General features: G+C 48.6%; 2 protein-coding genes across 3 annotated transcripts in view; one reads left to right on the top strand and one right to left on the bottom strand.

The window, feature by feature from the left end:
• ANXA11 (annexin A11) overlaps positions 1 to 7,632 on the top strand; it is a 42,680-nt gene extending 35,048 nt beyond the window's left edge. For both annotated transcript variants that reach the window (XM_080926573.1, XM_080926572.1), the window contains exons 11-15: positions 770 to 863; positions 4,099 to 4,194; positions 5,084 to 5,142; positions 5,292 to 5,414; positions 6,887 to 7,632. In XM_080926573.1, coding sequence (XP_080782699.1) covers positions 770 to 863; positions 4,099 to 4,194; positions 5,084 to 5,142; positions 5,292 to 5,414; positions 6,887 to 6,946 — 432 coding nt within the window. In that variant the 3' untranslated portion in view covers positions 6,947 to 7,632. The remainder of the gene's footprint in view (positions 1 to 769; positions 864 to 4,098; positions 4,195 to 5,083; positions 5,143 to 5,291; positions 5,415 to 6,886) is intronic.
• A 1,384-nt stretch (positions 7,633 to 9,016) lies between these two features.
• On the bottom strand, positions 9,017 to 22,961 carry PLAC9 (placenta associated 9). The gene is made up of 4 exons (XM_080926199.1): positions 22,840 to 22,961; positions 12,346 to 12,443; positions 9,477 to 9,600; positions 9,017 to 9,136 (listed from the first exon to the last, which is right to left on the bottom strand). Exons 1-4 carry the CDS (start codon positions 22,934 to 22,936, stop codon positions 9,126 to 9,128), a joined length of 330 nt encoding a protein of 109 aa, XP_080782325.1. The 5' UTR covers positions 22,937 to 22,961; the 3' UTR covers positions 9,017 to 9,125.
• Between the last annotated feature and the right edge of the window lie 3,772 nt (positions 22,962 to 26,733).

The following is a 26,733-nucleotide window of genomic DNA, read 5'->3' as shown; positions in this document are numbered from 1 at the left end:
ATGATGAGAGAGGACTGATGAGGCCCCACATCTGGGGATTTCTTTTTCAAGATTTATTTTTGTTTGTGTATAGGTGTTTTGGCTGTACATATCTGTGAACATGTGTGTGTGCCTGGTACCTGTGGGAGTCAAAAGAGAGTATTGGATTCACCGCCGAATCTTGGCTTCATCCCCATAACTGATTAGTGTGATAGTCATTGTTCCATGTGCTTCTTATAGACAGGGAAGCTGCTTTCCAGGATTAGGAAATTTCATTTAGAAATCTGGCAGCTGGCTTCAGTCTGGCGATTGAAATGTGGGTCTGTCAGATGAGGACCTGTGTTCCTCTGTCCTGTCGCTGAGAAGTGCTACCCCTGAGGAGTAGAGCCAGGATCCCTCTTAGCCTTTCCCACTCATCCTTTCCTCTCAATTACATGTCCATGTGGCCCCTTGGGCTTCAAGATCATGATATCAAGTTATATCTAATCCTACATTTCTTTATACGAGGAGATTGGGGCTCAGGAGCCAGCATCCTGACCATCATCCCACCACAAGCTGCTTCAGAGCCAGGACCTGAGTCCAAGCCTCTCTTTCCTCCTCTGGTCCTGGATGCTGGGCTCTGAATCCTCTGCTACTCATGGACAGATGATGGGACATGGGTTGCTGGAATCCGGGTCTCCCGTCTCCAGAACCCTGCTCCTCCTCTGTGGGCTTTAGATGCTGTCTAGGTAATCTAAGCCTGGGATCTGGATGATGCTCGCCAGACACCTGTATCTTCTTCCTCTTCCAGGAGCTGTATGCTGCTGGGGAGAACCGCCTGGGAACAGATGAGTCCAAGTTCAATGCGGTTCTGTGCTCCCGGAGCCGGGCCCACCTGGTGGCAGGTGAGACAGTCCTGCATCAGTTAGATGACAGTTAGATGAGAGCAGACAGGACGTTGTGTTGAGAAAAGGCCTGCAGAATATTTGGCTGATGTCATCTGCATTCACTTCCCTCAAGAGCCCCCTGGTGGTGTCTTAAAGGAAAAGGCAGGGAAATGGATTGCCACGCTCTGAAATAGTGTGTGTCAGAGTGGGGAGCAATGGTCCAGCAGGCAAAAGCATGGTGTGGCCCTGAACCCCCACACACGGCATGCCCCAAAACAACCAGAAAAGAGCAAACATTCCAGCAGTGCTGGGGAGCATTTGCTTAGCTTATCTGAGCACATGAAAGTAGACTTCTGTCCGTAGGATGGTGGAGAGATGTGGTGTGTTTTCATGGGGTTCGTCTTCGTGTCAGGGCAGTCCTGTGGTATAAGGCTGACTGTGTGACAGGTGCAAAGGCCTTGATGGGCTTCCGGCACGGCCAAGGATGTATCTGGAGCAGAGACAGTTGCAGGAGCAAGGGGTGGGGTCAGAGGTGGTGGACAGCTCTCCTGCAGTTCATCCTGAGAGAAGTCAGAAGTGACAGGAGGGCCCTCAGTGGAGTACATCTCCTTTCTTCAGCTTGCAGAGCAACATGCTGCCCAGATTCCCCAGGGTACCTGGCCCTCGGGTGTGGCACAGGAGGGTGAAGGATCCACAGTTAAGTTAATCAGGTGGAAAGCCACGACCTAGGGGGAGTTGGTGGAAACCTGGATGGGGAGTTGAGGAAGAGGGACCAGAATCCAGCCTGCTTGCTCAGAAGCTGTACATGGTGTGTTGGAGCGAGGGCCTCGGAGGACAGGAGTTCTACCAGCTGAGGATGTGGAAAAACAGTGGCTCTCAACTGAGATTAGGAGCTATGGACTAGACATTGGGAGCAGAGGACATCAGAAAGGTAATTGTGTTAGGAGAGGTTTGAGGCTTGGAAGGTTTGGGAGCTATGAGGGACCAGGTGTCTGAGGCCTTCGGACTGTGAGAGGTCTTCTTGGGAGGGGACCAGAAAGAGAGCAGCAGTTTGAAGGTGAGGCCCTGAACTATTGTAGTTCAGAAGTAGCCAGTTAGGTGGCTGGAGAAAGGGAAGCCATGGTCACCTGTGTCCAGAGGCCCCTGTGCGCAGACAGGTAAGGAGTCAGAACTGAGTGCAGTTTGGAAAGGCTGGCGGCGCCGCAGGGTAGGAGGAGGGGAGGATGGGCAGTGCTGCAGGGTAGGAGGAGGGGAGGATGGGCAGTGCTGCAGGGTAGGAGGAGGGGAGGATGGGCAGTGCTGCAGGGTAGGAGGAGGGGAGGATGGGCAGTGCTGCTCACGGGCTGTGTCCTGGGACCTAGGCACTCAGGAGGGAGACAGTATTCCATCAGTCTCAGGACTGGCAAGAGGCTGGCATAGCCATGAACCTGGCAGAGTTTGGGCTCGATCCCTGTCCCCAGGGCATGCCTTTTAACCTCTTGACTGCCGTGACTGTGCATGAACACGCGTATCCATTGTTGTGTTTTTACTGTTTGAGAAGTTCACATATGCATGTCATGGGCTTTGATCTAGTTGGTCCTCCCCGTGCCCTCCATACTGTCCACTCCCCCCCCCCAATACATGCTTCTACTTCCTGAGGGCTGAGATTAAAGGCATATGCTACCATATCCAGCTGTTATGTTCTCTCCCTCCCTCCCCCCCTCTCTCCTTTTGCTTTTCTCTCCTCCTTTCTCTCCCCCTCCCATACCATGTATTGTGACGGTATATACACTGATGTGTGTCAGCTACTGAAGCAGGAGGGTCTCAGGGACCACATTCTTAAAGTAAATGGCCTCTAGCATTCATCCATCACTTGCTAATGGCTCCTCTGCTAGGGGTGGGGCTTCACGAGCCCGTCTCTGCCTATGCTAGGCATTTTGGCTTGATCTTGTGTTGGTCTTGTGTGTGCAGACACTGTGAGTTCATCTGCACAGTGGCCCTGTCTTGCCTGGTAAATATTTGCTGCAGTCATCCACCATGTTGGCTCTGAGAGCTCTTCTGCCTTTTCTCCTGCAGTGATCCCAGAGACTGGGGAGGGGGGGTGTGATACAGATTTCCCCACAAGGGCTGAGCACTCCAGTCTCATTCTACACATGCTGAACACTTGCGATATGGCTTTATCTTCATTTGTTTTAATGAGTATCGATCATTTGGGTCACTGTCGGTTTCCAGAGCGTTATGACACAGGAGAAAAATGAAGAAAATTTCAGATAAGCAGAAACCACAGCTCTGGTACGCAGAGGACACTAATCTAGAGATGATTGGTTGCGACTGAGACAGGGGTAGGAAGAGAAATCCATGCTAATGCTAGCACTAGACTCAGCTTCCTGGGCTCTCTAGCATGGTTCCCTCCCATAGGAACCAACAGTGTGTTCTGCAGCACTAGGCAGCTCCTGGGTTTATAATTAAGACTTTCAGCACAACGAAACAGTGTGGGTTGTGTCTGAGCGGGGGCAGAGCAAGGTGAGCCTGCTGCATGAAGTAAGAGCAGCCAGGCTGGGAATACGGAGATGTGAGGACACCGGTGAGTGTGGGCTGAGGTCGGCCAGCAGACTTGACCGCTCTGATAAACGGGTCATCTGACTGTAGGCTGTGCAGGGCAGAGTGGGGAAGAGCAGGGACCCTTCGGGGTGTGCCTCCTCTCACGGGCTGGGCTTAAGCAACAGGATTGTATTTTCTTAAGAGTGTGATACTCATAAGCTGGCCAGTGTTAGTTTCTTCCGAGGCCTCTCTTTGTCTCTGTGGCTGAGCCTTCTCGTTCCTGCGTTCTCGTGTAGTCTCTTCCTAGAGAGAAGTTCCCAGTTTTATGATGAGGTGCTGTCCACCAAACCCATTTGAAGATGCTGTGAGTCACAAATACACTTAAAGCTTGGTAATGTCACAAACCTGAAGTCCTGGTTACACACGAGGCTGGGTTCCACGGAAGCCAGGGTTATAGGATGTGACTCCATTACATGAAAAAAAAAATGCCTTTATTATGCCTAGTGAAAGTCTAATTCAGCCTATCGTGACTCACAGAAACTCAATACTGACGTACAGCAGGACCCTGAGGATACAAAGTGCTGAGTACTTCGTGGGGCTTAGAAAGAGCTGTGCTTCTGTGTGCAAAGCAAGAGTAATACACGTTCCAAGTTGCTGAGGGTCGGGACTACAACATGGAAGTTTGAGAGGACGTGATGAAGGCTATGACATGTCCCTTCTATTTTCTTGCTAGTTTTCAACGAGTATCAGAGGATGACGGGCCGAGACATTGAGAAGAGCATCTGCCGGGAGATGTCTGGGGACCTGGAGCAGGGCATGCTGGCTGTGGGTAGGCATCTGGCTGGGGCTTGTCTTGCCTGCCTGCCCACCCACTAGGCAGTGTGGGTTGCAGGCTGGGTGCTCAGTGTCCCGCGGCTGAAGGTGCTGTAGTGGCAGAACCGCAGGGTCTGGGCTTGCAACATCTGGACAGTCTGGTGCTGGGCTCCGTGGCTCTTGTGTGTCTGCTGTGCAGCTCTGCAGAAAGGAGCTGGGTATTAGTGGGCGCCCATCCAGCTGCTCTCCTAGAGGAAGGTGACTCATATCCTGCCAAGTTTCCTCTAAAAATATATCCCTGTAGGCAATTGTCAGCTGTCTGTGATGGAAACACGAGGAAGGATTTTTACTTGCAACAGCAAAACAGGCCCATTCTAGAGAGTGCTGGCTGAGCTTGCAGCATGGAGAGTGCCCTCAACAGCAAGTCTTGGCAGCTCTAGGAACCTCCTCCTAATATGGAGCTGGGTTCTTGCTCTGTGTCCCCACCACCTCCCTTTATACTTGCTGAGGGACATAAGTTTGCCCATTTCTTTTAGGTTTTTTGTGGGGTTTTTCTGGCTAGAACAGGAAATAGAGCCTCATTTCTCTGCATGGCCTGAGGTTAACACCACATCCCTTGACTTTCCTTTCTCCACGATGGTTTTTCTGTTTGACCCCTCATGCCTAGGGACCCATGAAGTTGGTTTCTCTTCATGCCCCCAGGATATGCACAGCCACAGTGTTTTTTGCTCAGTGATGGTTGGGCTGGTGGTCCTACTGTGTGTGGAGCCGCACTCATGGGATCACAGTCAACAGGAAAAGGAGATGTCTGGTGGCAGATTTGATGTCCAGGCTTCTTAGGAGGACACTTAGGTAGTGTGTACCCTCCTGTGTTCTGCGTACCTTATGCTGTGTTTCTCTTGCAGTGAAATGCCTCAAGAACACCCCTGCCTTCTTTGCTGAAAGGCTCAACAAGGCTATGAGGGTACGTAGCTCTTGTGTACAGGGGACCTTAATTCAAGACATCTCAAAGCCTCCTGGGTCTAAGGGGTCCACTGTGGGCTGAGTATAGAAGGTAAGGGAGGGCTGGAGCTGGTGGAAAGCCCCATGTACATACTTTGGGTGACTCTTTAGGGAGCAGGAACAAAAGACCGGACCCTGATTCGCATCATGGTGTCTCGCAGCGAGCTTGACCTGCTGGATATCCGAGCGGAGTATAAACGGATGTATGGCAAGTCACTGTACCACGATATCACGGTAAGGGATTAGGGCTCAATAAAGCCTTCTCTTCCATCTCAACACCTCCAGGCCCTTCCTGTTTCCTTCCCCTCTCTAGAACATCCCTGTGTTTGGCCACATGGGCTTCTTCATCTATTCACCTCCAAACTGATCACTAATCACAAGATCCTGACAACAGGGCAGGTCACAACCCTGTGACCCTATGTTGCTACCCTCTAGGATCCCGGTGCTTTGTCACTTAACAGGATGTCTGTCAATGGTATAAAGACATCTCAGGCCTTCCCCTATGGAGTCTCTAATCTTCAGAGTCCCCGTCACTCTGGAGATGTGATCCACCAAAGAGAGTTCATGTCCCAGGGTCTGTGGAGCTTCCTTCCAGGGTCTCTTGCTTCCTGAGTTCTAGCTTTTTCCACTTTCACTTTCTAGTGGAGATCACATCGGTAGCTCAGCCCTGGGGTCACTGCCTGGGCATCTGATCCTGGTTTTCCTGCTTGGTAACCTCATGACCCTTGAGCAGTGTCCACACACCTCCCAAGCACTGGTCCAGCATCTCTGAGGATAACAGTCCCTCAACGGGTGTGGCTGGCAGTCACACAAATGCTGGGGGAAACACTGTGTGCCAGAGCTGGGCTGGCAGAAGTTGACACTGAGTCTCCAGCAAGCACTGCAGGGCCTGATTTCAGACTTGGCAACATTGGATATTGTTGGGCTCATCTTTGAAGATTCCCCATTCCCATGCTATGAAAATGAGGCAGTGTGTAGCAGAGAATCTGTCTTTAGTGTTAGAGTTTGGCCTGGGTTGCTAGTATTCTGTGACAGCTAAAGATGCCACAGACCTTGTCTTCAGTGAGCTTCATAAAGTTTAGGGTGTCAGAAAGTGATCTAAAATTAGCTATCATCCCAGAGAAAGCACAGAGACTGATCTGTGGAGAAGCGGAGGCTGCAATGTCGACGGTGGCTCCGTGGCTGGCCGCAAAGATGGCGCTTTCAAGGAAGAGCTCGGCATTGCTTTACAGTAGAACCCAGTATAACACTATAAGGACCCATCTCTAGGCAAAGAGCAGTGATGATCAGCCCTGGCTAGGGGTCCTTACACTGTATGTATGTATGTATGTATGTACGTACGTACGTATGTATATGTGTATGTATGTATGTCTGTACAGATGCATACATATGCCTCTGAAGGCCAGTGTCAGCATTGAGTATCATTCCTCAGAAGCTATCCATGTTGATTTTTCAGAGAATCTCTGGACCTAAGGCTTACTGATTAGCCTAGAATGGCCTGTCAGGGATCTGCCTGGCTTCACCTTCCCAGTGCTAGATTACAAACACATGCCATCCTGCTTGTCTTTGTCTTACGTAGGATCTGGGGGCTGCTGGACAGCGCTTGTACAGGGAGGTCTGCATTGCGTGCTCTGACAGGCCTGCCTCCCCACAAGGACGCTTGGAGCCTTGCCTCCCTTAACCCTGGCTCTTGTTTCTGCAATCAGGGAGACACTTCTGGGGACTATCGGAAGATCCTACTGAAGATCTGCGGTGGCAACGACTGAGCTGTGACAGTGGCTCACCCGCGCCCCCTGCTGGCACGGCCAGGAAAGTTCCCAAAGAGCACACTAGTTTTCCCCAATCTAATACCCACAAGTGCACCATCCCCCACCCCCAAAGCCATGGCCTTTTCCTGGTTCCCCTCATCCACATGTCGTGCCGAAAGGGCCCTGGTAGGCCAGAGTTCTCAGGCAGCCATGCCCCTGGCCCGCACAGCCTCTTGCTGTGCAGAATAGTTTCTCCTGGCTCCTGCACTCATTCTTCGTTGCTTGTGGCCAAGATTCTTAGCTTTGTGGTAGACATATGATTTTGTATGTTTATTTGAAAACTTTTTTAAAACCATCGTTGCCAGACGGATGCATACACGTGTGCTTCCCGTGTACATGTTTCTGGGGAGAACGGTAGGTGACTAGGGCACCCCGTCCTCGCCTAAGATAAAAGGGAGGTCTTATAAGGATACCGTGGTGTCTGGTGAGAATGTGTCATGAGTTTTGTTTTTGCCAAACTCACTCCTTTTTAGAAAAAAGGCCAGAAAATCATTTGTTCCACTTAGCCGTGCAAGAATTAAAGCCAGCCCCCCACCAGCGACAGGGCTCCTTGTAGTTTGGAATGTGCCTTAAACCTGAATGTCTGCAGCCAAAAGCTGTTTCCAAATTAAAGACAGCCAGTTCTGGAACATTCTGGAAATGTCTTTCTGGTGCCAGTGTGTTTTCTTCCGCTGTATGACTCAGAGATCCCGGCCCTGTTGGAAAAATATGCTGAACTAGAAACATACCTCGTACGCCGTTGAAATCCCAAACACAAGTTACCTGACAGGATTGTGTTTTAAGGATAGACAAAAGATGCTCTCCAGATTCACACAGGGCCCAGGGAGTGACAAAGTACAGGACCTGAGCGGATGCAGAGGTGGTCGAGTTCCCTGAGTGAGGTCACCTAGGTCCTGGGAAAGGACAGAGGGGTGTTCATGTGGTGTCTGGGGTGGCCTCTCGGGGAATCTTTCATCAGAAGAGCAGTCTTGGCTCTGACCCTGCAGGCTCCCTGTTCTGGCTGGGGGCAGGGGCATGGCGGTCTCCTGTCACTTCTCCTGTGCCAGCTTAGGATAGTGACACGCTAGAGAGACAAGTATCTTCCTAGCCTCCCGGGCCCAGTCCAGAGCCCCAGAGAGGTCTCAACTGAGCTGCGGGGTACCAAGCCTCATGTTTTCCCAACAACGGGAGGGTGGATGACACTCAGGAATAATAAAGCGCTGTGAGCTAAACACTGCTGTTGTGATTACACTAGCAGCCGTATTGTACACAGACCCCAAGACCCATTAACAGGGAGGTGTGGTCCATTGAGACAATAGAGCATCATTTTGCCATGTGTGAAGGAATGATGTGCTGTAATGTGGATGAATCTTGAGAACTTGTCTGGTGAAAGCCTGAAGCAAAAGGACGTATTCCATTCACAGAAGCTGCCCTCCGTAGGCAAGTCCAGGAAGATGCATGGTTGTAGAGTGTTGAGGTGGGAAGAGGTGGGAGGGAAGTGACTGTCATATAGGCCCAGAGTTCTTTCTGGGATGTTGAAAATGTCTTGGAATTAATAGTGATGACTCTTCAGACACACTAGAGACCACAGAATGTGTTCAGGTTAAAATGGTAAGTTTTGCTGAGTGTATCCCAGCTTGGTCTACATGGGGCATCATTCCCCCCTGAGTAAGTGAATTTTATGTAATAGGAACTTTTTGGGGGGGTGGAGAGATGGCTCAGCGGTTAAGAGCACTGACTGCTCTTCCAGGGGTCCTGAGTTCAAATCCCAGCAACCACATGGTGGCTCACAACCATCTGTAATGGGATCCAATGCCCTCTTCTGGTGTGTCTGAGGACAGCTACAGACTCATAAATAAAAATAAAATATACACTCATAAATAAAATCTTTAAAAATAAAGAACTTTGCTGATATATATCTATGAATAAGAGTTGGAAGTTGAGTTGCACAGGTTACACAGGTCTGAATGCTAGAACAGCTTTGTGGGGTTCAGGGTGCAAAAAGGAACCGGTGCTGCTGTAACAGAGGTCACGACTAGCAAGCAGAGGCCAAAATGCTAGCGTTTATTTCACACCAAGGTGGGGCAGGAAGGCAGGAAGACCTGGCTTGGTTCTCAGAGGGTGACTTCAGTTGACAGGCTCCACCACCTCTGGAAGTTTAGAAGCCATCTGCAAGAAAAGGGGGTCCCCTGAGTGAGGAGCCGAGGATGCTGAAGGAGTCCCTTGCCCTTGCTGTGCCCAGTGACTGCCTCTTTCCAGCTTTATGCTCCCTTGGGACAGCAGTGGAAAGAGAGAAAAAAAAAACAGGACTTAAGGAGCTGGGGGCTGAACTGAGCATCAGGGTGCCAGGGCCCTGACTGCCAGGGGTGGGGAGGAAAGATGGAGGAACACAAAAGCCAGAGTACCAGTCTGAGGTGCTCTGCCCAGGACTGCATAGCATAGCATACCCCGTGCGTTATGCTGCCAGGGGCCCTAGATGACAGGCCCAGCAGACGTCTGAGCCACTCACCACCTCCAAGCAGGTCAGGTTTGGGGCTGAAGGGCCCAGGGGGTAGGTTTGAAGCCAGGTCCTCCAGCAGGCCCAGGAGACCTGTCACCTCTGCCTCCAGGTGCTCCACCGTCTTCTCCACCGTCTGGAGTGGGAGGGTGGCGCAAAGTCAAGCACAGCTTCCTGTTATCCTGAAGTCCACTGTGCCCCAAGTCCCAGTGTATCGTGCAGAGGAGCTGGGTGCTGTTCAATCCTAGTTCTCACCAGTCTCTACTCAGTTTCCCCAGGTAAGAACATCACAGGATGCTTGCTCCATTTGCCCTTTTAAGGATCCTGCTGTCTGGCACTCATATGCGCCAGGCTTGGCACAGGGTCTCCCAAGCACCTTTTTGTTTGGGAGTAGGCTGTAAGAGTACACATTCCTTTTGTTGCACCGCCCCCTTGTGGCACCTTCATTAAATGGCAGATTTGGGATTTTAACATTTGTTCCTAGGAGTTGCTTTAAAGGGATTGTGTTGCTACAGACCCTGTTGGCAACCTAATAAATTCTACAGGCCTCATGTCAGAACAGTGTGTTCATGCTTAAAATAGAAAAATAAGGATATCAACTACATTATAAGCATTCAAATATTAAAATTATACATGACTTTAGTTGTTGATGTCTATAAGCTCAAAATCTTGAGACATGAGGATCATCACAATTTCTAGACCAGAGAAAAACTGTCTCAAAAATTTTGGCAGAAAGGCCAAAAGTCAGTCTTAGGAGTATGTGTGTCAGAGGTGTGTGTGTCAAGGGTGTGTGTGTCAGGGTTGTGTGTGTTAGGGGTGTGTGTGTCAGGGGTGTGTATGTTTGTTAGGGATGTGTGTGTCAGGGGTGTGTATGTGTGTTAGGGGTGTGTGTGTCAAGTGTGTGTGTGTCAGGGGTGTATGTGTGTGTGTCAGGGATGTATGTGTGTGTGTCAGGGATGTGTGTGTGTCAGGGGTGTGTGTGTCAGAAGTGTGTGTGTCAGGTGTGTGTCAGGGGTGTATGTGTGCCAGGGATGTGTGTAGGGGTCAGGGTTGAGTGTGTCAGAGGTGTGTGTGTATCAGGGGTGTGTGTGTATCAGAGGTGTGTGTGTCAGGGTTGTGTGTGTCAGGGGTGTGTATGTGTGTCAGGGGTTGGGAGGGCACTCACACTACTGGGAGTGTGTGGAGAGGTCAGAGAACAAACCGCAGGAGTCACTTCCCTCTTTCCATTTTGAAAGTCCTGGAGGCTTGGCAGTGGTGGTGCACACCTTAATCCCAGCACTGGGAGGCTGAGAGAAGAGAATCTCTGCATTTGAGGCCAGCCTGGTCTACAGATCTAGTTTCCGGATAGCTGTGTACACAGAGAAACCCTGTCTAAGGGGAACAAGGAAAGGTGGGGGAAGAAAGTCCTTGGGATCAAACTCAGGTCATTAAGCTCAAAGGCAGGTACCTGGTAGACCATCTCACTGGCTGGCTGGCCTCCTCTTGTTTCTGAGGCAGGATCTCTTATTGGTGCATGCTTAGGCCAGGCTGACGGCTAGGGAGCCCCAGGGATCCTCCTGTCTCTTCCTCTCCGGTGCTGGGATGCCACTGTGCCTGCTTTGTGGGTTCTGGGGATGGAACTTGGGTCCTTATGCTTACATGGTAAGTATTTTACAGACCAAGCTAGTTCCTTGGCACCCCAAACTAAAATGTTGATATACCAATATATGTAGTTAAATAGTAGTTAAATAGTAACGAAACGTGCTAAGTAACATAATCTAACACCAGCCCAGTGATCGCTGCCATCCTGACCAAGTGAGACAGTATGAATGACATGCTGAAGCTGGGTGTTGTGTGTGTGTGGGGGGGGCTGGTCCATGCCTGTGGTCCTAACACTCCAGAGGCAGAGCCAGGAGTGAGATCCTGTCCAAAAACCAAAACAAAATAACCCAACAACAACAACAACAAAGGGTGACTCAGCAGGTCAGACTCTGGCAGTCTGAGTTAAGTCTCTGGGACACACAAGATGAAAGGAAAGACATTTTCAGCAGCTGGGTGTGGTGGTCCATGCTTTTAATCCCAGCACTGTGAAGGCAGAGGCAGGTGGATTTATGTGAGTTCAAGGCCATCCTGATATACAGAGTGAGTTCCAGAACATTCCTGTCTCAAAAAGCAAAACTAAAACAAAACAAAGATGTTTTCAGCGATGGACCCTAAGTTACGATTCATCACAAAATTTGATGGTTCAATTTCCCCCTTCCCCAATGTCTTAGTCAGGGTTTCTATTGCTGCAACACCATGACCAAAAATATCAAGTTGGGGAGGAAAAGAATTATTCCACACTGCTGTTTATTATCAAAAGGAAGTCAGGACAGGAACTCAACCAGGGCAGGAACCTGGAGGCAGGAACTGACACAGAGGCCATGGAGGAGTGCTGCTTACTGGCTTGCTCCTCATGGCTTGCTTAGCCTGCTTTCTTATAGAATCCAGGACCATCAGCCTAAGAATGACTCCACCCATAATGGGCTGAGCCCTTCTCCATTAATCACTAATGGAGGGAAAAAATGCCTTATAGCTGAATCTCATGGAGGCATTGTCTCTCAATTGAGGCTCCTTCCTCTCTGATGACTCTAGCTTATGTCAAGTTGATGCACAAAACCTACCAGTACACCCAACTAGGGGGAAATCTCAGTGTGCAAGCAGCCTAGGACTTCCTAGGCTAGGAGGTAGGGTGTATAAGACATTACCCAACCGAACATCCCCGTTAGAGCATGGAGTCGTTAATCTGGAAGCTGGGGAACAGGACTGGCCTGGGTTTTTTGGCATTTGTACTCCACAAAGCTTCCAGTCTGGCAGATGGCCCATGAAGCTTCACAATCCCTTCCTCCCAGACCCTCCTTACCTCTTCCATAATGTCTAACCGGCCTTGGACAGCCATGTGTCTGTCACAGCCTGGACTCCAAGCTAGATCTTCTCCAGGGGAACTGGGAGACTCAGCAGCTGTAAGGAAAACAAGCCTTATCACGATGGAGCCTGTGGTTCTCTTGTGGAACTAGAGGGCTCTGCAAAGCACCAGGCTTAGGAGAGGGGGATTCTGAAATGAGACACACAGACATGCAGGGGATGAAGACACGAGCCACCACTCCCCTGTCTCCAGACCTAGGAGGGTTCTCAAGGAGGCAGTGTCTAGGCTGTGTAGCATCAAGACAGAAAAGGTTTCGGCTTCTTGCAAAGACATGGAACAAACCATCCACGGAGTTGGAATGCCTGCAGAGAAACAGGGCGGGGGATTCAACCAGAAAGGGGTCTCGGATCAAAGCCAAGGGTAGCACTTTGACCCAGGGACCGGGAGAGTGTGGAGGAATGCAGCTTTGGAGGGAGACGATGGCAGCGGTAATCTAAACTAGAAGTGATGAGCCAGAGTAACAGGCAGATTCCAGGGAGGAAACTGAGCTGCCTTATCACTGGGAACCAGCTAATCTGAGTTACCGCTCACCATGTTCAAAGCCATACTGCTAGTGAGAAGATCAGAGGTTTAACCTACTGTGCTGACTGCTAGACAGAGAGGTCCTTGTGTCTAGATCTGGAATTATCTAAAACCCAAGATGATGGGCACACATTAATTATTAATCCAGATTTTAAGGTGGGGAGATCCGTCTTTAATACGAGCTCTGCCTTCTGTTGGCAGACATGGAAAGCCATGCAGTGGTGGTGCAGGCTTTTCATCCCAGCACTTGGGAGGCAGAGGCACTTGGACCTGAGTTCGAGGCCAGCCTGATCTACAGAGAGAGTTCCAGGACAGCCAGAGCTACACAGCAAAACCCTGTCTCAAGATGAGGACAAAAGAAGACAGCTTGCTCTCTTTGCTTTCTTGTTCTCTTTGGCAGGCCCTTTCCATCACCGGCATTAGAGCCTTCTTATTTGGGATTCCAGAATAACGGAAGACCAGCTGAAATATCCAAATCGATGGACCGAGATTTGGACCTTTTGTTGGAAAACCTCCATTGTTGGATTAGCTGGACCACAGCCTGTAAGCATCCTAATGAACCTACTTTCTGTATATCAATAGATTCATTCTTAGTCATGTGCTCCCTAGAGGGACAGAACTGACAACCTTCGGGAGACCCCCACTAATATACCTTCTCAGTTCCTGACTCATGATTCTCCTCATTCACTGAGGCTGTACCTGGCACCACCAACTCTGACACAGAAGTGTCAGCGTCCTGGTTCTGAACGATGTGGCTGAGCCCCTGGGAAATGCCTGTCTCCTGGAATCAGGAGCTGTACTGGGAGTGAAAAGAGAAGTTTTTTCAGATTGTAGAGAGGGCAAGGAGCCTACAGTGGCAGGAGGGGTTAGCACTGTCAAAAAGAAAGCCAGGAACGTTCCTGCCCAGTGCTAGCCCATTCCCCATAAGATGAGCATAGTGTTGCCGATGGGAAGGGAAGGCTGAAAACTCAGGAACTGGGAAGTTTCTTCAGGAAACTTGGAAGGAAGGAAGGAAAAAAGGAAAGAAGGAAAAAAGGAAGGAAGGAAGAAGGGGAGAGAGGGAGGGAGGAAGAAAAGAAGAGAGGGAGGAAGGGAGCTCAGCTCGATATGGCCAGAAAATTGTGTACTATTTGTTGTTCTGGGTGTTTTCTTAGGCTTTGGAGAACACAGCCATGCTTACAGGGACAGGAAGGGAACAGAAGTGAAGGAATGTACTTCCTTGCAGTATTGAGAAGGTCAGAACAAAGCTTCAGTCTGGAACTGGAGTTACAGACAACATGGTTGTGAGCTTCCTTGTGGGAACTAGGAATTGAACCCAGGACCTCTTCACGCGCTCTTAACTGCTGAGCCATCTCTCCAACCCAGACACTTACTTTAAACTATGAGGGTCTCTGCATTTGTGCATGTGCGTGTAAATGCCCATAGAGGCCAGAAGAGGGCGCCAGATCCTCTGCAGCTGGAATTACAGGCAGTTGTGAGCTACCCAATACAGGGACTAGGAACCTTACCAGGGGTCCTTCCTAAGAGTGTACACACTGTTAACTACTGCCACATCCTCTGCAATGTGGAACTGTTACCTAAAAGCAGAAGCCTTGATGGGCTGAATGAGACGATTCAAAATGCCAAGGACGAGGAATTAAAGACCTCCAGCCCAGACTTTCCTGCTGGAATGCTCTGCCCTGTGATCCGAGATGCCTGTGAGAGACAGAAGAGATCCAGACTAGCCTCAGGGAGGGGACTCCACATTTGTTTCAACTTAAAGCTGGGCGCTCAGCCAGGAGAGAGTTATAGGAGGCAGGAAGAGCTCTTCCTACTTCAGGGTGGGCTGTTGGGGAGAAGATGAACCTGTCTTGGTGGGAGTCTGCAAACACACCCTCCCTGTAGGCCCGGCCTGGAGGCCTTCAGCCAGGTTACTGTAAGACAGAGGTTCTCAACCTGTGGGTTCTTTGTGGGTCACATCAGATACCATGCATACCAGCTCTTCACATCAACTTGTAACAGTAGCAAAATTACAGTTATGACGTAGAAATGAAATAATTTCATGGTGGGGGGGTCACAACATAAGGAACTGTATTAAAGGACCACAGCATTAGGAAGGTTAGAACCGCTGCTCTAGGAATATCACCTGCCCTTGCTGGGTCCCCTTACCCAGAAGCTGGCAACTGTGGGTCTCTTGAGCAACATGCCTCTGCTTCTCTTCCACTGTTCTCCAGAGTCTGTGATGAGGTCTAACTTGGCTCCAGAAGCCCTCCAGGGAAGAGGCTGGGGTGAGCTCACTCCCCTCGCTCATGCTAATCCCTCACATCTGGAGGGAGCTGTGCTCTGAGCTCATCCAGGCCTCCTGAGAACTCATCTGACAGAGAGCTTGGAGCACAACCCTAACAACTGTCCAGGTCTCCAGCTGCAGAGAATCCCAGTGTAGCTCTGCCTAGAAAACCCTTCTCAGCCTACACCCTCTGCTGTTAACTTTCCTCTCCATAGCCCGCTCTGTCAAACTGGGTGGGGCTAGCCTGAGGCTCTGCTTCCCAGATGGACAGCACGCAGGAGTACAAATGTCGTTCAGAATTGGCTTGAGGCCTCAGAGGACAAAGCTGGAGTGAGTAATGGACAAGTCTCTTTTGATGAAAAGAAAAACAAACCCTTAGGCAAGTAAAAAACTGAGCTCTCTCTGTCTCTGTCTCTCTCTGTCTCTCTGTCTCTGTCTCTCTCTCTCTCTCACCCCCACCCCCACACACACTCCCCACTCTCTGGCTCTAGGAAGCTCATCAATGAAGTACAGGTGGAAATGTCCAGAGGATTGCTGTGTTGTCTCACAAGACCTTCAGCCTAGGCTGTGGGCACGTCCTCCCTCTGGTCTCCTGACTCTGCCAGTTGGAAATGGATTTCCTAAGGCATGGGGTTGTTTTCTCTGGCCTGGCCCCTGCTTGAAGCTTTGTTTGTACCCTGGCTGGTGGCCATGGGTGAAGCAGCATCCTGTGATGGGGGTGGCCCAGAGACCAGGAGAGGCGCTGGGCTGGCTGACCTAACTAAAGAGGTCTGGCCACCAATCTGTCCTCTATATGATCCGCCCACTCACAGCCCTTCCAAGGCAACCCGATGTACCTGGAACTCACACAGTGAGAAAGTACCCCCACCCCTGTAATCACCAAAGCCATATTCTATTTTTACCAGCAACCCCAGCCACTTGGGGTTAATGATATTTGACCACATTCAGTGTAATAGAATAATAAACGTTACCACATTTAGTACTTGTATGAATATTTGTGATGCGTTCAAAACCATCAGCGGGTTTTGAGCCTGTTTAAAGAGAGGCAGAATGCTATTCTTAAAGGGTTGTATGAGTAACTGTGCGTGGTGATGCTCTGACTGAAACTGGCCAAGGGCCCTGGAGGCCTTTAAGAGAGAGCACATTCTGAGAAACGTTGGCTTTGTTTGTTTTTGCTGGGAGGGGGCATGTTCTAACTCCCTGCTCTTGTTCTGAGTCTTTCTCCAGCAGTGGGTTTTTGAGACTTGTGGCTCACTGAGAAACATAATGTCCTTCCCATGATTTCCCTTTTGGTTGAGTTAGTGTTTCCTGAGGATGCAAGTTAAGCTGCTGTAAGGAAGAGCCCCTGTCAGTCACCACACCCTGTCTATTTACCCCTCATGTGTCCATTCAGACTAGATGATGGTCAGACTGGCAGGTATCCCTCGGGCCAGACGTGATCTCTGATCCTGTCTTGCTACCCCATATTCTTTAAAACCACTAGTTATAATGAATGAATTCTTTCCAACCCCTAGGATGCTGAGGTCTCAAACTCACTGAGATAAACCTCATCAGCATATAATTGGAAGTCAGAGGCACAGTCCGTGGGAAGCTCTTTGCCTACACTCAATGTCCTCATGTTGACTGAGAGACCTGTCTGCCCTGCCCGGTCTCCTTTGCAGGGTTGCCATGACCCTGTGCCCAAAGATGTCTATGAACTTCAGGGTGGAGGCCACAAGACTGCTTGGGTGCTTCGTCTTTGTCAACTTGACATAAACTAGAGTCACCTGGAGAGAAGAAACCTTTCCTGAGGAACTGAGCCTTTCAGAATAGCCTGTGGACAAGACCGACTGATATTTTCTTAACAAATGACTTGATATGAGAAGGCCTGGCCCTCTGTGGGTAATGCTTTCCCTGGGCAGGTGGTCCTGGGTTGTATAAGAAAGCATCCTAGGGGTTGGAGAGATGGTTCAGTGGTTAAGAGCACTGACTCCTCTTCCAGAGGTCCTGAGTTGAAATCCCAACAACTGCATGGTGGCTCACAACCATCTCTAATGGGATCTGATGCCCTCTTCTGGTGTGACTGAGGACAGCTACAGTGTACTTACATACATAAAATAAGTAAATAAAATCTTAAAGAGAGAAAGAAAGCGAGCGTTCTAAGTAAGCCACGGAGAACAGGCCAGCAAAGCCATGGTTCTTCACAGCCTCCACTTCAGTTACTGCCCCCATACCTGCCTTGACTTCCTGTCCTGGTTTCCCTTAATGGACTGTAAGAAGAAGTAAGCCATTTTCTCTCAGATTGCTTTTGGACACAGTATTCATTACAGTGACAGAAACAAATTAGGCTGGGGCATTGAGCAGATAAAGGCTCAGAGTGATGGAGCAGGTAGGTCAGGGAGCTCCTCGCTCTGCCTCTCTCATGGAGTCTAGAGCTCAGTATAGATCATTTAGATCAGGTCTCAGGACAGAAGGGCATCTCTCGGGCTGGAGTTAAGAGCACTGACTGCTCTTCCAGAGGTCCTGAGTTCAATTCCCAGCAACCACATGGTGGCTCACGACCATCTGTAATGGGATCTGATGCCCTCTTCTGGTGTGTCTGAAGACAGCTACAGTGTACTTTATGAGTAGACTGTTACTGTCCTCAAATACACCAGAAGAGGGCACCAGATCCCAGATGGTTGTGAGCCACCATGTGGTTGCTAGGAATTGAACTCAGGACCTCTGGAAGAGCAGTCAGTGCTCTTGGCCGCTGAGCCACCTCTCCAGCCCCCTACAGTGTACTATAAACAAACAAACAAACAAACAAACAAAATTTCTTTTTAAAAAAAAGGACATCTCTCTAGGGCCAAATCTATGCCGGAAACCAGAAGGTGCTACGTTACAGAGGGACTTCTTCAGCAAGGATTTGGGGGCAGACCTGACCTGACTGGGTCCTGGCTTTTGTTACTTCTGGCTTCTAAGTTCTATTGCTTCCTCATAGCGAGTTTCTTGCTGCACATGGCTGTGTCGGTCATTGGATTCTTCTTTCCCAGTTTTATTTTTTCCCTCTTCCCTCCCTTCAAACCTTCTCATAAAATCCTCCTTGATCTCTTAAAGTTCATGGCCTTTCCCATTAATTTTTATTACATGCATAAATGCATATACTTATACATTCCTAAATACAACCTGCTGAATCTGTATAATGTTATTTTCATGTATGTTGTCCGGGCTGACCATTTAAATAAATAAAGTCACTTCTTTTTTTCCTTTCCTTTCTTTCTCAATCCTCTGACACCTTAGCCTTCCAAGGACCAGATTATATATGCCTTTACCTTAAAAAAGACTTTTTTTTTACAGTGAATATGAGGCATTCCTGTAATCCCAGCACCAGAGGGACAAAGGCAGGAGAACTGCAGGGACAAGGCCAGCCTGGGATACACAGCAAGAATTTGTCTCAGCCGGGAGACGGTGGTGCACACCTTTAATCCCAGTACTCAGGAGGCAGATGCAGGCAGATCTCTGAGAGCTCAAGACCAGCCTGGTCTACACAATGAGTTCCAGGATAGCCAGGGCTACACGGAGAAACTCTGTGTTGGATGGATAAATAAATAAGTAAGAAATTAAAAAAATAATGTCTCAAAAACAAAATGAAAACCCAAATTATTATTATTGTTATTTTACAAAGTCAAAAGTTTAAGTGACATACATAGATTACCCAGCTAGAAGGTGGAGGTGACTGGATTGGAACCCAACTGTCTGACACTGTCTGTCCCTGTTGCTTATGTGGCTGTGTAAAGTAAGTTCCTCTATCTTGGGGGTTGCCACTCTCTCCCTTTGTAAGAATTAAATCATTATGTTTCATTTTCAGGGTGTTTAGAATTCAATGCTGATGGAGTTCACCTACAAGTGAGACCTCTGTGCCTCCCCTCCTCTCTCTCTCTCTCTCTCTCTCTCTCCTTCCCTTTTTCTCTCCTTCACTGTCTGTCTGTCTTCCTTTCTCCTACACACAGACACACACACACACACACACACACACACACACACACACACAGGTTCCTGTCTTCCCTAGCTAGCAGCCAGTGCCTGCCTCCTGGGTGACTTTTAGTTTATTTTAGACTTGAGAAGTTTCAGAGAGTAGGCTATGTGACTGGGCCCTGCAAAGGAGGGCATCTTGAACTCCAGGTTCATCTTAGAACATCAGATAGGGCTAGGCTTTGTATTCTGAAAGAATAGGATGGGGAATTTGGAGTGGGGCGTTGTTAGATACCAGGAAGACTATACATTCCTAAAGAACGTAGCTGATGAATTCATGGGGCAGCGAAATGTGATTAGGAATTACAAAAAGAAAAAGAAAAAGAAAACAAAAACCCCACAATTCTGTGCCAAATTGGAATGTCAGCCATTTTTGTCTTTTTATAGCCTGACACCTGACTTTTCAAGGTCAAAAAAATAATCTATCTTGATATTGCTTCTCACTTTCCTTATACCATCTATAAAATGGGAGAAACTGAGAGGTGGCATGGGTAGCAATATACCTTTCTGTTTCTGTCTCTATCTTCCATATTGGTTAGGTCTACAGTGTGTGTGTGTGTGTGTGTGTGTGTGTGTGTGTGTGTGTGTGTGTGTGTATGTAGTAAAAAAATGCTATAATGCAGAGATGTTAATGAGGATGATTATACTTGCTTACAAGAAGAGATTCAGCTCTTGGGAGAGAGAGATGGCTCAGTGGTCAAGAGCACTGGGTCTTCCAAAGGACCTGGGTTCAATACCCAACACCCTCATGGTGGCTCACAACAGTCTGACTCCAGTTCTAAGGCATCTTCTCTTCTTCTGGGCACCAGGCATGTATATGGTACACAGACATACATGTAAGCAAAACGCCCATGTAGATCAAATAAAGTTTAACAATGAAAGAGGAGACACAGGAGGAAGAGAAGGCTCACCTGTTAAGTTTATTGCTTCTCTGGAGGACCCAGCAACATGCCTCCAGTTCCAGGAGATACAGTGCCCTTTAACCTCTGAGGGCGCTTGCCTATGTATGAACTTATAAAAAAAGTGTTTGGGATTTCCTTTAAAATAATTCAGGGATGAAAGCAGAGGTGAAATTATAAATGAAATAAGGCTACTTATGAATTAATAATTATAGCATAATTACATTATAGTAATCTATTCATGGTGCACATAAACTCACACATGTACTCATACATACATACATACATACATACATACATTCAATTTTTCAATTATAAGAAGTAAAGGAGCCAGGCAGTAATGATGCATGCCTTTGGCCACAACACTGGGGAGGCAGAGGCAGGTGGATCCTGTGAGTTCTAGGCCAGCCTGATCTACAGAGCCAGTTCCAGGACAGCCAGAGCTACACAAAGAAACCCTGTCTCAAAAAAAAAAAAATAAGTAAGGAAACAAACAAATAAATAAGAAGACACAGAGGACGGAGAAGTCTTCTGACAATAAAAACAGGAACTGAGCTGAGGTTGGTCTCGGAAAAGGTATTCATAAGGGGGCTGCTAAGACCACTCATTGGATAACAACTACCTCACAGCACAAACCCAGAGACTGGACTTCTATCCTCAGAATATACACAAAGGTGGAAAGAGAGTTTCGACTCCACAGAGCTGTGCTTTGACTTTCTCAGTCACGCTGTGCAACCCCCGAATACAATAATAAATAAATTACCGACTTCCTAACAGTTTACAAGAATCGTAGAAATGGCCACTAACCGTTGAAGAAAAAAGTCTATCCTTAGCAGGAATCAAAGACATTCAGTGAAAATAATAAAGATGACTTGGAGAGCTAGCTCAGTTGGTAGAATGCTTGCTTTGAAATTTTGAGGCCCCAGGTTTGCCCCTCAGCATAACCTAAAGACAGAAACGATAGTATATATCTCTAAACACGGCACTGGGAAGGGGGAGACAGGAGGATCAGAAGTTCAAAGTCACTCATACATATATGTTCAGCACCAGCTTGAGCTACAAGAGACCTTATTCTTCAAAACTAAATAAATAAATAAAAATAGCCAGGCACGGTCCCGACATTTGGGAGGTAGAGGGAGCTCAGTGAGTTCCAGGACAGCCTACACCAAGAGACTCTGTTTTGAAAAAACAAATATATACCAGATATGTAAACGTAGAAAGTAATTTTTTTTGCAAAGAAAAATCTAACTGGAATCAGATCAAGCTTCTATAAATAGCCATCAATTTTATAGACAACCCAGAGGGAGAATAGTTGAATGATACCCAGGAATTCAATCTCTCCCCCCTCCTCCCCCTCCCTCCTTCCCTCCCTCTGCTTTTGAGAGAGAGAGAGAGAGAGAGAGAGAGAGAGAGAGAGAGAGAGAGAGAGTTGGTATTTTAAGACAGTTTCGTTTGTCCTGGAGCCCTTTATGTAGAACAGGCTGGCCTCAGACTCAGAGATCTGCCGACTTCTGTCTCCCAAATGCTAAGAATAAAGATGGGCGCCGCCACCCACCAGCATGTACACCGGCAAAACTTTTCTCAACAACCGATCTCAAGGGGGAAAAAAAATGAAAGAAAGAGTAAGAAAGATTACACATTTAAAGAGACAGCAGACATGTCAGCCAAATCTAACCAGCCATGTAACCTTGCTTGGATCACATAAATTAAACGTCAAAGGGACAAGAAAGTGACTTGTGGGGTGAGAGTGCTGGGAGGGCGTGACTACTTGTCACTTGGCTCCTTCCTCCGGGAGGCTCCAGCTGAGCTCCCGTGCCCACCTCTGCAGCCCAACTTAGAGGAGCATCTAAAAGGGAAGGAAAAAGGAGGTCGGTGCCTGTGAGCTGACTCTGGGCTGGACAGAATGCCAGTCACTCATTAACAGATAGGGAAACTGAGGCTAGAGGGGTTGATGGCCTGAGAAAACGGTGGGCGCGACCTTTCTTACACTCCCTGAAGCCATCTTGTGAGACGAAAAGCGATTCACCCCACAGGGGCTCCTTTAATGATCTGGGTTCGTCTCCCTTCTCTCTGTGGGCCCTCAAGAGCCACCAGAGCTTTAGTCTCAGTACCAGGCATTTCAGCTTGTCTGGAACAAGAACCCGAGAGGGCCAAAGGCCTGGGATTTGGTGCTGCGTTTGCCTTGACACAGCCTGAGCTCACTCCTTATCTAGACAGTGAGGATGAGCCATAGTTCTTAAACCGTCCTGGGAACCTCATTACAGACCCCTCAGGCCTCCAGGCAGGTGAGACTACTTTTTTCTGTCTGTCTCTCCAGTGATGGTGCTGGCCCTACCTGGGCCATTGACCCTTTCAGGCTCCCCTTCCAACAGGATGCCCTTCGAAACCACGCCCTGGATGCTCTGGCCTGAGGACGGCCACACCCTACAGCTGGATCTCCGCCCATGCCAGGCTGGTCCTCTCCAACTCTCTGGACATCCGGTTGCCACATTCCTTTCCCTAAACCTTTCTGTCCTCGTTCGTTCCTGCCATTCCCATTTCTTTCCTTGTGTTTTTCTCAAACGTATGCCCTCCTCACCCACAGGCATTTATCTCCAAAGCCTCTTTCGCTCACAGCCTCTCCTTTCTTACTCATCTTTCTCCTTGATCTCCTCCCTTTTCTGCCCTTCGGTCTCTGTTTCTTTCGCCACCTCCGTTCCCTCCCTCTGCTTTTCCCGGTGTCTCTGTCTCCGGCTCCTCTTTCATTCCTACCTCGCCGTCCGGGGTTGTCCCTGGGACGCTGGTCCCATTCGCCCGCCCCAGCGCGGAGCAGGGCGAGCCCGGCCAGTGCACAGAGCAGCCGCTGCATGGTACGGAGCCACCGAGTAGTACAGCGGTTTGTCCGTAGTCGCCTCCCGGGGATCACGCCCGCCCGGGCCGAGGAAATGCAGTCCGAGCCAAAATTCCTGGGCGGCTCCGGGTTTCTGGCTTCAGAGAACCCGCCCGCCCCTTCTAGAAGCCCCACCGTACCCTGAAAGAAGGCGCAGCCCGGGATCTCATCCCAAAGTCAACCTCTCCATCAGGGCCTCGGGTCCAGATCCCCCCCCCACCCCTGCCCTTTAGGGACCAGGCACCGAAGTGGGGAAGGAGGCTGCAGGCTCTCCTTCTGAGCCCATTTCACAGACAGCCAGATTGAGCCCAGGAATGAGGACCTTCCTCTGTGTCCCTCCCAGACTGGTACTAGTTCTGAATCCCGGACTCTAGGATCTTGGAAATGCTCACTGCCTACCTCTGAAGGCTAACGAGACCGGATATAGGGAAATAAAGGCTTACTGTCTGCCCGCTACAGAAACCTACTGATAAAGCCCACTTAACTCCTTCCTGAAGAGCTAAGGAATGAGCTCCAAGCTGTCCAAACAGCTGCCCAAGCCTAGGATATCGACCGACCTGCCTGTGCTTTTGTGGGCACCTGGCTTTCCCCAACAGTGATGGATGAATCCTGCAGTAAGTGAGCTTATCACAGACAGAATCTGAGGGAAGAGTTATTTTGCACCTTTATCAGTTACTTAGAAGTTACAGCTTCAAAGCAGTTTAAAAGCAAGGAAGGGAGAGTAGCCAGGTGTACTTGGGAGGCAGAGGCAGGAGGATCTCTGTGAGTTTGAGGCCAGGCTGGTTCTACACATCGAGTTTCCAGGACAGCCAGGGTTACACACAGTGAGACCCTGGCTCAAAACAAAACGAAACAAGCAAAACTTTTTTTTTTTTTTTTTTTTTTTTTTTTTTTTTTTTTTTTTAAAGCAAGGAATGGCCCAGAGACCCAGTAAATTGAAGTCAGAGCAGTTAGCAAATGTGCTAGCCCTGCACCAGCCAGTGTTTGGTAAGTGAAAACAGAACTTAAAGGAAGTACATGACTATTCCTAAGTATGGTGGAGGTGAGAGTCTATTGTAGCTAGAAGAGAGAACACAGGCAGAAGCAGAGACATCTGGGAGAATCCAGAGCGGGTCAGACCCTGAACCTTGTGAGGAGTGGGGAGAGACAGGAAGGGGGCAAGAGGGAAACCAGTTACAGCAGCCAGGAGGGCTAAAGACAGAGGGAAGAGTAACCAATATGGCTGGATTATACAGGGAAGAGCCTCCAGGGAAAGGGTAGCTGCCCCCGACTCCCTTCTGGAGATAAGGGGGTGGGAGTAGAAGATAGGGAACTGAGGGATGCTGGGAGAACCTGGGGGCTGGGTCCTCTTGATATTGGATAGGCACCTCAGCCATTTGTCCCAGGTTTGAGACAGCATTTGGTAGTCTCTAGGAGAGGTGAACACGGAAGTAAGCCACGAGTCATATAAGTATCTACCCTTTAAGGAATCCACAGTCCCAGCTGTCGCTGTGCTATAAACGGAGCTGAGCCAGGGGCTATACCACAAGGGTCCTATCTTCACACCCACTCCGAAGATCAAGAAGTTGAGAATCAGAGAATCAGAAAGATTAAACTGTGCTGATGCCTACACAGTTGGATGATGTGGAGTCTGGGTTCAAATCAAATTCTGCTGGCTCTGCAAGCAAACTTTTAGATAACAACATAATTCTGTTTCGTGCTAAGCAAGCTGCTGGGGAAGGGTAGGGTGGAGGTAGGGAGGGTTTATGTCTTCTACCTAAGACTGAAGTGGGTCTGTTTGTTTGCTTGTTTGCTTTGTTTCCCAGTGAATTTCAAACCATCACAGATCTCCTGTAGTTTGGAACACCTTGGTGCTTCATATGGGGAACATACCGGTCTTAGTCAGGGTTTCTATTCCTGAACAAAACATCAGGACTGAGAAGCAAGTTGGGGAGGAAAGGGTTTATTCAGCTTACACTTCCACATTGCTGTTCATCACCAAAGGAAGTCAGGACTGGAACTCAAGCAGGTCAGGAAGCAGGAGCTGATGCAGAGGTCATGGAGGGATGTCACTTACTGGCTTGCTTCCCCTGGCTTGCTCAGTTTGCTTTCTTATAGAACCCAGGACCACTAGCACAGGGATGGCACTACCTACAATGGACTGGGCCCTCCCTCCTTGATCACTAGTTGAGATGTCTTACAGCTGGATCTCATGGAGGCATTTCCTCAATTGAGGCTCCTTTCTCTATGATGATTCCAGCTTGTGTCGAGTTGACACAAAACCAGCCAGTACAACACCTACCCAACAAATGTAAAAACAAACAGTAACCAAACCATAAAGCAAGAACAGTGATTCTAATGAATCTGCAGAACTCACATGCAGAGCTCCTAGCTGGAGGCTTTGAACACCTTTGTGGCCAAGTGTGGGAGAACGGTTTCATCAAGCGTCAACCTGGGCTCCAGAGACTGTCTGAGGGTCACGGCTGTTAAACCACATGTTTGTGTATGAATGGGTACAGACACCCACAGAGGGTTTTGGATACCCTGGACCTGGAGTTACAGGCAGTTGGGATCACCCTTGATGTGTGTGCTAGAAACCAAACCTGGGCACTCTTCAAGAGCAGTGAGTACTCTTTCATGTTACTCTATTTCTCCAGTCTCTGCAGCGTCAGAGTGCTACCTCCCCTGCAGATGTGTACACCACTATCTCTGCATTAACTAATAGCCTTTACTTCTTATCTTCCCCTCATCTGTAGGCTGTGGGCTCTGTCACAGAAATTCAAACTAGGAGTCATCAGGTCTGCCACCAAGACATGGCTCTAATTCTTAAAAAGCACCCTTCCCCCATACACACACACCCTTGAGGATTAGGATGTCCTTTAGGAGGAAGGATTTATCTCAGTAATGCCAAGAATTGGATATACTTGATAGGGCATTCTGATTTAGCCTAGCCAGGCATGAGATTGTAGAACAAAACCTAAACCCACAAGGATTTTTTGTGGCTTAGAGCTGGTGAGCTACTTAATTATTTGAATTTAAAATAAGAAGACACAAAACCTGTCGTCGGTGGCACATATCTGTAATCCAGAACTCAAAAGGTGCAGGTAGGAGGCTATCAGGTGAAGACCAGACCTAGTTACATAATATGATCCCGACTCTAATAAACTAGTAAGTGAATCAATGAATTATCCAATAGGGACTCATCACTGTGAAATCAGAGTGTAGGCCAATGCTCAGCGGGTAAAGATGTCCGCTGACCTGTGTTTGCACCCACACTGGGGAAAGTCTGACCTTCATAAGCACCATGAAGGTCACACACACACACACACACACACACACACACACACACGATTAAATGACAGGAATAAAAGTAATTAAATTAAAAATAAATCAATTTGGTGAGTGAGGTGGCACACACCTATAATCTTAGGGCTCTGAAGGCAGAGGCAGGAGGATTTCTGTGGGTTTGACGTGAGCCTGGTCTCTATAACACATCCCAAGCCAGCAAGAGCTACATAATGAGATCCAGTCTCGAAAAGATTAATTATGAAAAGCAAAGTGACAAAGTATATCATGAGAAACACGAACACCTTCTGTCCCTTCTCGACCAGCCTAGACCGGTCCCTGCAGCTTGGTGTCTTCTTCCTAGTCTCTGTCCACAAATTCTGTATCTGTTTCCTATCTATTCAGACATATTTAAAATGACAGGTACCTTGTCTTTACTTTTATGTTTATCTCAGTTAGATCATTTGATCACGGAAGAAGGCCATTAGCAACTTGAAAAGTCCTTGGGAACG

The sequence above is a fragment of the Micromys minutus genome, assembly GCF_963924665.1.
Source record: "Micromys minutus genome assembly, chromosome: 12".
Classification (NCBI taxonomy): Eukaryota; Metazoa; Chordata; class Mammalia; order Rodentia; family Muridae; genus Micromys; species Micromys minutus.
Note: the sequence above shows the minus strand (reverse complement) of the source record. Positions and strands in the feature narration are given on the sequence as shown.